At 47.4% G+C, this 11,842-nt stretch overlaps 1 protein-coding gene across 1 annotated transcript in view; it reads right to left on the reverse strand.

The window, feature by feature from the left end:
• KCNK1 (potassium two pore domain channel subfamily K member 1) overlaps nucleotides 1-10,997 on the reverse strand; it is a 46,072-nt gene extending 35,075 nt beyond the window's left edge. The window contains exon 1 of the mRNA XM_006212374.4: nucleotides 10,193-10,997. Within this exon, the coding sequence (XP_006212436.2) occupies nucleotides 10,193-10,547 (355 nt within the window). The 5' untranslated portion in view covers nucleotides 10,548-10,997. The remainder of the gene's footprint in view (nucleotides 1-10,192) is intronic.
• Between the last annotated feature and the right edge of the window lie 845 nt (nucleotides 10,998-11,842).

Raw genomic sequence — 11,842 nt, forward strand, 5'->3', positions numbered from 1 at the left:
GGTGCCAAATCTTTCTTGAGCCTCATTCAGGTTATCTTCTCAAATTAACAGGTGTCGGGCGGGAGCTGCTGGAAGAGCAAATGCAGGTGTAGGCTGCGTTCCACAATCGACTCACGGGAGTTTGCATTTCCGTCACTGTTGTAGGTGATTGCAGTTTTGTACTTTCTTTCTATCTTTCAGCGCAGGCTGCATGGCGGAGGTGGGGCGCACCAGGTGGCAGGTCCCCGAGGCGGGGGTGATGTGGCATCCGTGCCGCTGCCGTGGGCTGTGTTGCTGTCACGGCTCATGTCACAGCACTGGTGGCAGGTGGGTTGCGATGTGGGGGCTTCTCTCCCCGCCCAGAACCTCTCAGTGCGGCACCTGCAGCCTTGCCAGCTTCTTTAATTAACTTAATCCACCCAACCAGTCTTTAAATAATTGAGTACCTTGGTTACCGGCACTCAAACATTTGAAGAATATTAGTTACAAGGATGTTTTAACCTTTTAATTCTAGTTTCAAACATTCCGCTTTCCTTCCTGTTAAGCACAAGCTACAGCGACATCAAAAAAATCAGTATTGGTTCAAAAGAAGAGGACGCTTAGAGCATAGATGACCCTGAGCAGTGAACTGTTAAACAAACGGGATCATTTCAAGCAGTAATTCTGCAAACTTAAAAAACATCCTTTGAAGAAATGAAAATTACGCAGGTGGTTTTCAGAGTCGTGTTATAATTGCCCCATCAGTGACAAACTGTAAATGTGTTTATTTGAAGCTGAAAGACTCTTAAATGTTTAGATCCCTTGTGGGGGAAAAAATAATTCATGTTTTTCTTATTTACTTCCTAAAAACAGAAACAACTTAGATTGATTCCTTGGTAACTGTAATGTTAGCTCCTCCTAAAGAAAAGTGTACTAAGGTGGCAGGGATGGGAGGGGATAGCTCAGGGGTAGAGCATGTGCTTAGCACACATGAGGTCCCAGGTTTGATCCCCAGTCCCTCCAGTAAATAAATATAATTATCTACCCCCACAAAAAAAAAAAAAAACTTTAAAAAAAGAATTTAAGGTTCAATTTAAAAAATAAAAAAATTAAAGAAAGATATTTATTGTTGTTCTTAAAACAATATACAATGTAAGTTTTATATTGAACTATATCAAATACTAAATACTATTTTTAAATTTCAGATAATATGAAGCAGATCCCTCTGCCCTTCCCACTCCCTGCTCCCACCCCCGTTTTCCACACAGGCTTACCTAACATTAAAGTAGAAAATACTGTAGTTTACATGTCCCTTCTTAGCCTGAAAGTTGAAGTCCCTGGTTTAAACCGTGGTTAAATGCACTCAAAGGGCCACTGGGCCCAGAGTATTCACAGTCTCAACTGGAGTATCTTTTCTCTCTTTTCTGCTTAAGGACACTCCATTTCTCCTTCAAGGACAGGTTCAGACGTCATTCCTCAAGAGCCTTGAGCCTCTGCCATCAGACACATGAGCCGGTGATGTGGCCTGAAATCATGGTACGCTGTTTAAACAGAAGGAGCCAGTCTCCCCAGGACCCCACGCTGGCATGAGCGCATCCTTCCTGACCACCTGGATGCCCAGTAGGGATCTCACGTTCAACAGGCCCACGCCTGGGCTCCACCCAAAAGCCTGTTCCCTCCCCGACTTTCTCCTCCATCTCCACATGGCCAGGCGCTCAGATCAAAAACCCTGGAGTCCCTCTCGACCACTCTCGGTCTCACCAGTCACATCCCATCCATCCGCAAGCCCTGATGGTTCCATCATCAGTGCGTACCCGAAATCTGACCCCTCTCACCACTCACTTCCACTGCCCTGCTCCAAGCCACCCATCCGCCCCCTCTGGGTTACTGTAACAGCCTCCCCTGCTTAGGCCTCTGCTTTTACCCTTGGCCTCCTAACACCAGCCAGAGGGCATGTGTTAGAAAAGTCGCTCAACATCTCCCAGTGCTTTCCACCCGACTCAGAGAACGGCCGAACACTTTGCAGCGTCCTCTGCCATCCGCCCCCTTTCTCTCTCTCCTCCTTGGTCTCACCACTGCCCCCTCCCTGGGCTCCAACCACAATGGCTTTCTAGCTGCCCCTCCACTATGGGGATCTGGTCCCAGAACACAGCTCCCCAGGGGGCTGTCTAAGGCCCTCCCACCTCCTCTAGTCCTTCACTCAAATGCCATCTTCTCGGGAAGGCGTTTTTTGGCTTCCTCATCAAAGACCACCATCCCGGGCTCCACCCACCCCGAGCACACACGGAGACACACTCCCTGGCTTCCTGGCTCACTCTGCTGTAGGATGTTTCTCCTTAACAGTTTATCCCTGTGGCCCGCACCATGCGTCTGACCTACTGTCTTGTCTGTTGCATCTCCCCCGTTGCCGGCCGGATGCATCCAGGGAGGCGAGCTCCCCGAGCGTTCAGTGAACACTCGTTGCAGGATGCTCGCCGCTCTGCTCTTTAGATCCCCGAGGGCCCTTCACAGGGTGCCGAGTCCACACGGGCGCTCAGCTAAACCGCTTTTATCTGAATACCTTCAGAAGTTACTTAAGCACTTTGGGCTTCAGTTTCCTCATCAACTCAATGAATTTATATCTCAGGTCTCCTGGAAATGAACAACACCTTTAGAACCTTCCTCATTTGACCAAAGAGGAAACAGACTCAGACATGTGAAGAAATGTGCCTTCAACACACTAACTGAGGATCTACTGAGTGCAAGCGAAGCAGAGAAGCTAAGATGTGCTCGTCCTCCAGCCCGCTCCTGGGGGAGGTCAGGTAGGAAAACAGAAGAATGGAATATTCCCACTGAAGGTGGTACGCAAGGTGCTGCGGGAAGCAGCAGGCAGAAGGCTCCCTGCTCGGGACGAAGAGCAGGAGGAAAGGGGGTCTGGGAAGACAGGGACGAGAATCTGCCTCTGCACAGCCCCAGCCCTGGGCTCTGGCCACCCTCCCACCTCCCCCGCTTCGTGCATGTTTGCACCAAAGACCCCTTCAGACCAAACAAGGAAACCAGGGTCTGAATAACCCACAAGAGGCTTCCATTGAGCTGAGTGGAAAGGGGACTGAGGCATCCACTTGATTAAATAGCCTAACTCAGGTCACAGCATCACCTAAGCACTAACAAGGGCTGGACGTCATCATTAGAGCCTCCCACCCAGTTCTCGTGTGCAACTTCTGTCGGCCACACCCAAGAGAAGTGAAAATCGGCATTTTAAAATTCTGCGTGTTTTGGCTTTCTCTGCTCTGCCCCCACCAGCCATGGTTACATTAACTCTGCAGTAACTGGGCTTCTGAGTCCCCTGGGGGCTTTCTGCCTAGAGCTCATCACGGGGGACCCACCTACCAAGGCTTCAGAGCGCAGGCTCTGATTTCGCCATGCGAGCCTGAGCCCGAGGAGCCAAAGCCAAGAGACTGATCTGGGAACAAGCATCGAGAAGCCAATTAGAACCCACTGCTAACGTCTGACGCGGCCCAATTAATCTCTTTAACAGAAGCACTGATTCTGTTTCACAGATTAAAGTAAAGAAACACGAACACGGCTAGAAGGTAACAGACAAAGCCCTGCTGTTCTGATTCATGCTCAGGGAGAGGACCCCCTCTCCACCTCCGACACCCCCTCTTCTCCGTTCCGACCTCGGGTCAGAGGGCATGACCTTGCCCTGACAGAGAGTGGCCACCAACTCTGAGGACAAGGGATCCATCCTAAAGGAACAAAGGAAGTCATGGCACAAACTGGGTCCAGGAGGGAGAAAGCAGCATTGCGAGGCTCAAGACGATTCCCCCGAAGTTGCCTGCTTTTTGATAAAGAGGCAGCCCTTGTCTCCCACCAGAAGCAGGCAGTGGGACCTCACAGCAGTGCACGCAGGAGCAAAGCACCTCTGAATCGCATGGATCTGGCCACAGCTGGGACGGAAGCGTGTCCCTAGCAGAGTGCACTCTTGACTATGTCAAAGACAGCATGCCATGGAGACAGCATCTCTGTGCCCGGAACCAGCTTGTAGGAAGCTGACCCACATGGCGCTGCTGTGGTTACAGCTCAGAACAGTCGAGTACCAGCACCTCCTCTGGCTCCAACCTTAGAGCACTCTTCCCCTCTCCAGACAACAGGTGCTCTCCCCCCAACGGCAGTCCAACAAGCGAGGCCATAAAACTGCTTGTCCTGAAAGGCACCAGATTTCCCACTCAGTTACCGGTTTCATCCAAGACTGCATGCTTGACAAGACTTACGGTTATGTCATAAAAGCATCACATAATTTCTTTCAAGTCATAGTCATTTATAACAGTAACGGTATGTTCCAGGGGCCATAAAATCGGCATAGATAACAGCATATTTACAGTTTGGGAAATAAAAGAACCTTCCAAGTACTAAGGTATGGGACGGGTATGGGTTTACACCTTAAACACTAAATGTCTTCTCTTTGATCATTATTGGGCGGGTATCACATACTTTCTCTGCTTTCTTAAACAGAAGCACGTTCAAGTATATTTTTCTTTTTTTTTCTTTAAATATTTTGCTTTTGGAGCGGGAGGTAGTTAGGTTCACTTATTTATTTATTTTTGAAGGAGGTTCTGGGGATTGAACCCAGGACCTTGTGCATGCTAAGCATGCACTCTACCAGTTGAGCTACACCCTCCCCTCCAAGTATATTTTTCCTGTTATCTCAAAGACATTCATTAGTAGACTGTTTCTACAACAATGATGTCCTCTCCAGGCGTATGAAATTGGTGGCTGCAACAGTAAAGACCTTAAAATTCTCTTTCCTCAAGATCAAGGTGTCAGTGGGTTTGGTTTCTTCCATGGCCTCTCGGCTTGGCTAGCAGGTTGCCACCTTCTCATAGTGTTCTCATTTTAACCGAATCACCTTTTAAAAGGCCCTACCTCCAAATACACAGTCACACGTTAAGGGGCTGGGGTTAGGACTTCAACCTCTGAACTGGGGGAGACAGGATGCATTCCGTAGCAACCTCTCCCAGCCAGACACTTGGCAAAACTCACAGTCTTAATTCGGACACGCCTGGATTCAGATCAAGACCAGTCACTTCTAGCTCTGTGGCCTAGTTAGAGAAGTCACTCAGCCACCCCTTCCGCGTCAGCCTCTGTAAAGTGAGGATAATGACACTTATGCCTCGTTAGTTCCTGGCCATTCATGGAAGTAATGTGTAAACACTGCTTGGCACACAGTATCAATGTTTTTTTAAGGTGTGTGTCTTTTCGTGACCTTTCACACCTGTTTGCCTGGAACCAGGCCTTTCCCTCTTTCATCGGTTAGGGGCTCGAAAGCCGGATAATTGGATTTCTTAGAATTAAATGTAAAGGCTCAAAATCGAGACCAAAGGCTCTCCTGTGAATACGAAGTGCCAACTTCTGCGTGTGGGATTCCAGATTTCTCTTCTGGCTGATCGAGTTTGCTTGTGTGTTTTGGGTGGGACTTTCTTCCTTGTGGTCATTTCTGCTCCAGATATAATACAGTATTTACTACCCATTTTAGATAAGGTAATCCCAACATGAAATGTAGCCTTGTCACTGTTTGAAAAAAAAAAAAAAAAAAGAAAGAAAAGGCAGAGTCACCAATTTGACCAGAAACTAGTGACACATCCTGTAATAAACAATCATTTATAATGGAAGCGGCTGGGGGTGGTCATGCAAAACTTAAATGTTGCAAACTGCATAAAAAAACAGCACAAACCCGAGAAGCAAAATTGTCCCATAGAAAGTTTTCCAAAAGGAAGTAAAGCACTTAGATGCTCTCGGACTTTGAGTTCCTTCCAAGTATTATTTTAAGAAGGGGGCAGCAAACTTTTTCTGCAAAAGGCCAATGGTAAAATGGTTTCTGTCTCAACTATTCAACTCTGCCAACATAGGTGGGAAGCAACCCTAATACAGAAACTCATGGTTGTGTGGCTACACACCAATAAAATCTGTTTATGAAAGTTTTAAATACAGAATATATCTTTTCCATTAAAATTTTTTGCTGGTAAAAAAAAATTTGTTTATGGGCACTGAAATTTGATTTTCATAAAACTTTCATGTGTCAGAAAGTCCTATTTTTCTTTTGATTTTTTTTCCAGCCACTTGAAAATATGAAAACCATTCTTAGCTCGGGCTGCACAGAAACAGGTGGTGGGTCCGATTTGGCCCAGAAGTGACAGTTTGCCCACCCCGATTTTAAAAGCTCAATAAATATTTGCTGGTGGTGATAATACATTTCTCCTTCTGAAAACAGTCTGAAACTCAGGGTCGATCAGGCACTGCCCCGCATCACTTTTTCCCACCTTCTCTTTTTGAAAACTTCCAGCACTGCAGTAAGCTGTCAACTTGACCAAGACAAAGGCCACCATAGACAAACTAAATTACGTTCCTTTTCTGAGCCCTTTAAATATGAGTTTCAAAACCTCTCTTCTACCAGGGGAGGCAGCATCCTGATGAAAGGCATCAGGCCTACAAGTGACAGGAACGGGGACTATGCTACCATGTGGACCCCACACTTGCAAAGCAGCAAATGCAGTGGCAACTTTATAGTCATATACACACAAAAACTGTGTCTTTACCATCCTCCATATGATAAAGCCTTGCTTAGGACAATGAATAAAGAGGCAAACTTATAGTAAACCGACAAGACAGACTGTTCTTAAGAATGAAGGGTGGGAAGGGATAAACTGGAAGTTTGAGATTTACAGATACTAACACATATAAAATAGATAAACAACAAGTTTATACTGTACAGCACAGGGAAATATATTCAGTATCTTGTAGTAACTTATGGTCAAAAAGAATATGAAAACAAATATATGTATGTTCCTATTTGACTGAAGCATTATGCTGTACACCAGAAATTGACACAACATTGGAAACTGACTATACTTCAATTAAAAAAAAAGAAAGAATGAGATCAGACACCCTATGTAACCAACCTGCCAAAGAAACTCAGCACACCTGAGCCTGCCCACTCTCCCCTTGAGAGTGTACTATTGCTTAATAAATCTTCATTTTACTCTCTTGAAAGAAAAAAAAAAAAGAATGAGGTGAGATAAACAACAAGGTCTACTGTATTGCACAGGGAACTATATTCAGTATCTTATAAAACCTATAATGAAAAAGAATATGAAAAATTATATATATGTATAACTGAATCACTATGCTGTGCACCAGAAATTAACACAATATTGTAAATCAACTATATTTCAATTAAAAAAAAAACTTGTGACTCATTCAAAATGACACCCTTGTTCCTTATCCACGTAATCTATACAAAATATATGTATTACTCTACAAAACAAATTAAGCTTCCAGTTTAAAAAAAAAGAATAAGATTGGCTTAACATTTCATATGACCACTAAAGACAAGTTCAATGAAAATTATTTCTTACTCTCCAAGTTTCACCTAGACATTATTTCCTTAATCCTTGACAAAAAGACCACCGTATAAAACTTCTGTGGGAATCCTTGAGTGTATAATACCTCCCTTTCTTTTTATACAGCCCTTCCCTCTGAAAAGGTAAAAGCGGATTTCACTCTTTCTTCCATTCTCATGATTCCTGCATAGACGTTGCTGTATCTTTTCAGAATCAAGGAGAAGTAAAGAAATGTTAAATTATTTGCTGGAAATAATTCAGAGGTCTTGGCAGAGCACAGAATGAAGGGAATATTGCTGAATTGCCAACTTAAGGCTTCTTCCAAATAGACCATGAAGATTTTACCCAGTTCCTTCCAGAAATGGAAGCTTATACATTGTGGGATGAGATGGTTCTGCCGTAAGGGCATTCGTGTTCCTGAATCACCGTGATGACTATCAAGAACTGCATCTTTGCGATGCTCACTGTTACCATTCTGGACAAGTCAGGAATGGACTACACTGATTGCCTGGGTGAGTTAAGTCAGTTAAGTTGCCATCAACAGGGGTAGAAGAGTTTGGGAAAAAAATTATACCATGGCTAACATCTACCTAAAGAGAAGCAGAAACCACAATTCCAATTCATTTGAGTTGTCTGGTACTTTTCCAGAAAATGTTTTTTGAGTAATGACATATACTAGATTCACTCTTAAAATTATCTAATCCTCTGCCAGTGAACCAGTAAACACATGCGACATCAAACGTGCCAGATAATGAAGGGGTCAGTACAAAACCAGCAGAAGAGTGTCTTTGATTTAGAACAGAATTCTAAATTTTATTAGAATTCTATTTGAACTAATCAATTCGATTCTATTCTATCGATGACAAGAATTCATTGATTTGCTAATTTTACAAACCAAGAGGCAAACTTTTTTCGTCTAGTTTATCCTTAAGTGCCCCTTGCACTGATTTCCTAAATGAACTCTTGTTTTGCATGAATACAGACTTTCTTAGGAACTACAATGCAATCTGAATACCAATACTGACATCTTTCCCAACTTTTTTTTTTTTCAACCAGAACTGCAGATTTTCCTAATCACAAAAAGGGAAAGAGGGGAATCTGGGAAATAACTGTCTGTTCAAGATGTAAAGTAATATTTTTGACCTTTAATTAGGTGCCTATGCTGCTGAGATTGCCTTGAGTGTATCAGTGATGCAAAATCCCACCCAGAACAGCAAACATGTTCTTTTTCCTCATAATGCGGTTCTTACTCCTGTTCTATACTTGAAGTACCATTACTTGGAAACTACTAAAAGTTATCATCATTTTTCATAATATTTCCCCAACACTGTGACCCAGTTGTAGACCTGCAGCCCAGTGAAAGCACTTCCTTCTGCAGAGAATGAATGACTCTCAACGTAGCACAAACACACTCCAAAGGAAAGGCACAATGAGTTCTACAGGATCTGAGGAATAGAGCAGGGGTAGGGGGACGGGTGGGTTTAAAGACAATGGAAGCAGAAGGGCTGGAAATAAAACTAGAGTAGTGTTGGAAAAGTTGAACAGTAAGATAACAGGTCTATCTTAGAGCTACCTTTAAAAAGTGTTCCAGTAAGAACTAGAAATGCACTTCTGTTTATTGCCGGGTAAACTCATGTCAGTTTAGTAATACGCCTTATGCTTCTGAATCACTGTTTGACACGACATAGGTGGATACTGTACCATTACTTATTACCAAATAATTACCACAACAATCAACTGGGTTTAGCCCAGGGGGATTACACAGCCCTAAACCCTGGGTGGAGGGGAGGGCGTGGTGCGATGGAAGAGTCGGAGTAATGTAAAGCCGATTCAAGTATAAAGGTGGGGGTGGGATACAACAGTTAACAGGCAGGCAAATCACAAGGCCCACGTTCCAGGACTCCAGTGGCTAACTAGAAGTATGTGTGACCTTGTGCAAGCCACAAAGGACTGTTCAAAGATTTGATCTCACGGACAAAGAGACCAGACTGCGCTGAATGCTCTTTGAGACCACTTTCCAGGGTCCAAATACCACTGTATAACACCTCCTCCCTCAGGTGTGTGCGCCTCAATGGGCCACAGCTGGGACAACTCAGCCTCCAGCTTCCGCCCGGCGCCGCGGGGCGTGGGGCCGCGCTCCGAGGCCCTAGGACGCTCTCCGTTCGCGAACGCCCAGCCGGGTGAGCGGTGCCAGGGAAGTGGGGTTGGAAGTTTAAGGGTGGCCTCGCGCACCGAAAGTTGGGGGGAAAAACTGCTGAATCAGGGTGCCCCCATTTTGCCAGATCCCCGGCAATCGGATGCGCCCTTCCCTCACCCCTCCTTCTGCTCCTTAAAGAACCCGGAGCGGCCTGTGCGCTCCGAGATCACCTGCGAAGAGCAGAGTGATGTCACTAGGGTACCCCTGAAGCCGCCCCCATGGTAGAAAAAGGCCGAAATCTCTCGGTACCTTCGAAAGAGAGGCCCTCTCTGTAAGGTGACCCTTGGACGCGTTATCCTTAAGTCCCGCAGCCTCGGCCGGGCGGGATGGGGGAGGAAGGAGAGCGCACTTGCACGCAGCACCAGAGTTTCCATCACCACCCTCCCCCCTCGCAGGGTACCGACTGCCAGCGGCCGGGCGGGTGGTGGAGGGTGGCACGAACAAGAGAGCGCAGCAGGGGACCCCTGCAGCCGCCCAGGCCGAAGGGTTAGGGACTGCGCTCCAAGAGTTCCGGGCGGCCACCCCAGTCGCGTTCTGAGGCCACCTCGCCGGCTTCCGGCGCCGCGGAGTCGGGCCCCTCGCGATCAGCGCCAGAGGGGCCCCGGGAAGAAGGGATCGGGGGAACTGACCGGGGGGGGGGCGCGGGCGGGCATCCTACCTGTGGTGGAGAGCACGGTGCTGGCGAAGAAGAGCGCGGAGGTGAAGTCCCAGTTCCAGTTGCCCGAGGCGTTGCTGAGCACTGACACGCCGTAGTTGCTGGCCTCCAGCACCCGGCCCAAGAACTGCTCGAGCTGCGGCTCCGACAGGCACTCGTGCTCCTCCAGGAAGCGCCGCTTCAGCTTGCGCAGCTCCTGGCGCAGCAGGTCCTCGTAGGGCAGCTCCACCGACGAGAAGACCACGGCGCCGAAGACCAGGTAGAGCACGTAGCCGAGCACCAGGAAGCCGAAGCACCAGGCCGAGCGGTGCCGCTCCACCAGGCGCACGCACGAGCTGCCGGCCAGGGACTGCAGCATCTTCCCCGCCGCCAGGCCCGCGCCGCAGACCGACCAGCCGCCGCCGCCGCCCCGCCGCCCGGCCGCCCGCCGCCCCCTCGGGCCAGCCCCGCTCCCGGCGCGCCCGCCCGCCCGCTCCGCCCGCAGCGCCGTCTGCCTGCGATTGGCTCGCTCCCGAGAGCTTTTTCTTCCTTCTTTTCCTGTTTCCTCGCAAATATAAAAAGCCCAGATGATGTGGCGCTGACGTGGTTGCCGGCTCAGGTAACCGGAGAGTCGCCCGGGACCGTGCGGGTAAACTTGGCGGCAGCGGCGCGGGGGCTGAGCGCGCGGCCAGGACGCCCCCGCCCTTGGCGACGTCCCGCCGGCCTCCCGGACCCCCGCCACTCCGCCTCCCGCTCACCCCCAAGCGGGGTTCAGCTCCCCAACCTGCCCGAGCGGACGGCGGACGGGGTGGGGAGGGAGGACGTACGTGTGTGCGTGTGTGTGCACGCGCGCGCGCACGCGCACGTGCGATTACTTCTGGGCAGCGCTGCGGGTCCAAGACCCGGTCCCAGGTTCACACTTTCCCACTTATTTCTTCATCAAAGCCATTATTACAAAAAGAAAAAAAAAAGAAAAGAAAAAAGAAAAAAGCGAACGCTGAAATACTTCCCACCTTCTCTTACTGGCCTGAGGATTGAGCGATCTGGTGCCAGGGATGATGGTGAAAATACCAGAATCTCAAGACTGGCAGGCACCTGGGACCTGAAAAGTAAGGAAGAGATTTGGAAAAGTCACATTTCTGAACTCTAATTCTGAAGAAAGCCTCCATATGCCAACTACTAGAAGAAACTGAGCTTTCCCAAGTGGCTTTTCTTTTTAAGGGGAGGAGGGTATTCCTGTAGGAGACAGTCAAAATTGGTGTGCCCTTTTTACAAAGGCAGTTTGAGGATGTGTTTCGAGAGCCTTGAAAGAGTTTATATACTGTCTCCCTGATGTGCCCTAACAAAAAATGATCAAAAAGGTAAAGATTTATAGACACGACTGTTGACAAGCAACATATATCTATGTTAAATATGAAATAATGAAGATCAGGAACAATCTAGGTGTTCCCAAAACAGGAATGGTTAAATTATGGTATCTCTACAGCTTGGATACCATATAGCTATTAAAGGTGTGTCTGAAGACCATTGAAGCAGAAGCCATCTCCTGTACAGAGTAGATTCAGTCTTATGTAGGAATCTCAAATATGTAAAACTTTGTATTTTTGTATTGTAAAATAGAGCTATTTGCATAATAGATCTACTGCAAATAAAACCAGCTTCTAACAATTGTCT

Source organism: Vicugna pacos, chromosome 11 (genome assembly GCF_048564905.1).
Source record: "Vicugna pacos chromosome 11, VicPac4, whole genome shotgun sequence".
NCBI classification, from domain to species: Eukaryota; Metazoa; Chordata; class Mammalia; order Artiodactyla; family Camelidae; genus Vicugna; species Vicugna pacos.